General features: G+C 50.4%; 1 protein-coding gene across 1 annotated transcript; it reads right to left on the bottom strand.

Annotated features, from left to right (window-relative positions):
- Nucleotides 1-244: 244 nt before the first annotated feature.
- LOC112956774 (olfactory receptor 4E1-like) lies at nucleotides 245-1180 on the bottom strand. The gene has a single exon (XM_026050253.1). The coding sequence runs from the start codon at nucleotides 1178-1180 to the stop codon at nucleotides 245-247; it is 936 nt and encodes a 311-aa protein (XP_025906038.1).
- Nucleotides 1181-1466: the final 286 nt, after the last annotated feature.

Consider the following 1466-nt stretch of genomic DNA (forward strand, 5'->3'; position numbering starts at 1 on the left):
GTGGAGTCTCCTTCTTTGGAGATCTTTAAAACCTGCTTGGATGCAGCCCTGTGCCATGTGCTCTAGGTGACCCTGTGTGAGCAGGGGGATTGGACTTGATGACCTCTGAAGTCCCTTCCAACCTTAAGCATTCTATGATTCTTTGATTCTATGACTATTTCTATTAGTAATTTCTGGTAATTACTATTTCTCTAGGGACAGGCAATACCCAAGGATTGGCAGCTTCACAGTCACCTCCCTGGCATCACTTGCCTTGGCAACCAATCTGCCGCCTGAAGAGCTTTCTCAGAGCATTTTGCATATCCTCATTCCTTAAGGTATAGATAACGGGGTTCATCAGAGGGGTGATGGCAGTGAAGAAGATGGACACAACTTTGTCTGCGGCCAAGCTCTTGCCTGGCCTGACATAGATGAAAATGCAGTGTCCTAGGAAGAGTGTCACAACTGTCAGGTGAGCAGCACAGGTAGATATGGCCTTGTGCTGCCCTTCCGAGAGGTGGTTCCTCAGCGAGACCAAGATGGCCACGTAAGAAGTCACCAGCACCAGGAAGCASACCACAGAGATGAGGCCTGAGTTGGAGATGATGAGCATTTCTAAGACACGCGTGTTTGTGCAGGCCAACTTAATGACCAAGGGGACATCACAAAAGAAGTTGTCGATGGCACTGGGACCACAGTAAGGGAGATTGAGAGTCAGGACRGTGAGGGCTAGYGAATGGATGAGCCCTCCCARCCACATGACTGTGGCCAGCTGCAGGCACATCTTGTGGCTCATGATGGTGCCGTAACGCGTGGGGTTGCAGATGGCCAGGTAGCGATCATAGGCCATGATGGTGAGGAGGAAAATCTCTGTGCAGGCAAAGAGGTGGAGGAAGAACATCTGTGCCACACACTCCTCGAAGGAGATGCTCTTCTGCTCTGCCAGGAAGTCAGCGAGCATCTTGGGAATCACCACCGAGGAGTGGCGGATGTCCATTACAGAGAGGTTGCTGAGGAAGAAGTACATGGGAGTGTGCAGGCGCTGGTCATTCGTAATCATGAAGATGATGAGGCCATTGCCCAAAATAATCAGCACGTAGATCATCATGAAGAAGGTGAAGAGGGCCAGCTCTACAGCGTGGTTGGTGGTGAGGCCCGAGAGGAAGAAATCGCTCACCCTAGTGTGATTCTGCCACACCATATCTTCTGCTGTGTTGCATCTAGGAGAAAGGACGAGGTGAAAGGGGAATTACATTTATAGTATGAGAGGGCAGAACATGATGGCAGTCCTACAAACYAGAGCTCTGTGGAGGAATAAGAGGCGATGGCTGATATTAGCAGAAGGAGTCAAGTTTGGAGCACAGCGAGCACCGGAACAGGCTTTCCCGTGACGTACCGGCATTCCTTCAGTTCCCAGACAATGCAAGGCAAGCTGAGCTCTTCCTCTGAATCATTCAGGAGCTCTCAGTTAGTAGAAGGACTTACCT

The sequence above is a fragment of the Nothoprocta perdicaria genome, unplaced genomic scaffold, assembly GCF_003342845.1.
Source record: "Nothoprocta perdicaria isolate Ctin4 unplaced genomic scaffold, notPer1 scaffold_667, whole genome shotgun sequence".
NCBI lineage: Eukaryota > Metazoa > Chordata > Aves > Tinamiformes > Tinamidae > Nothoprocta > Nothoprocta perdicaria.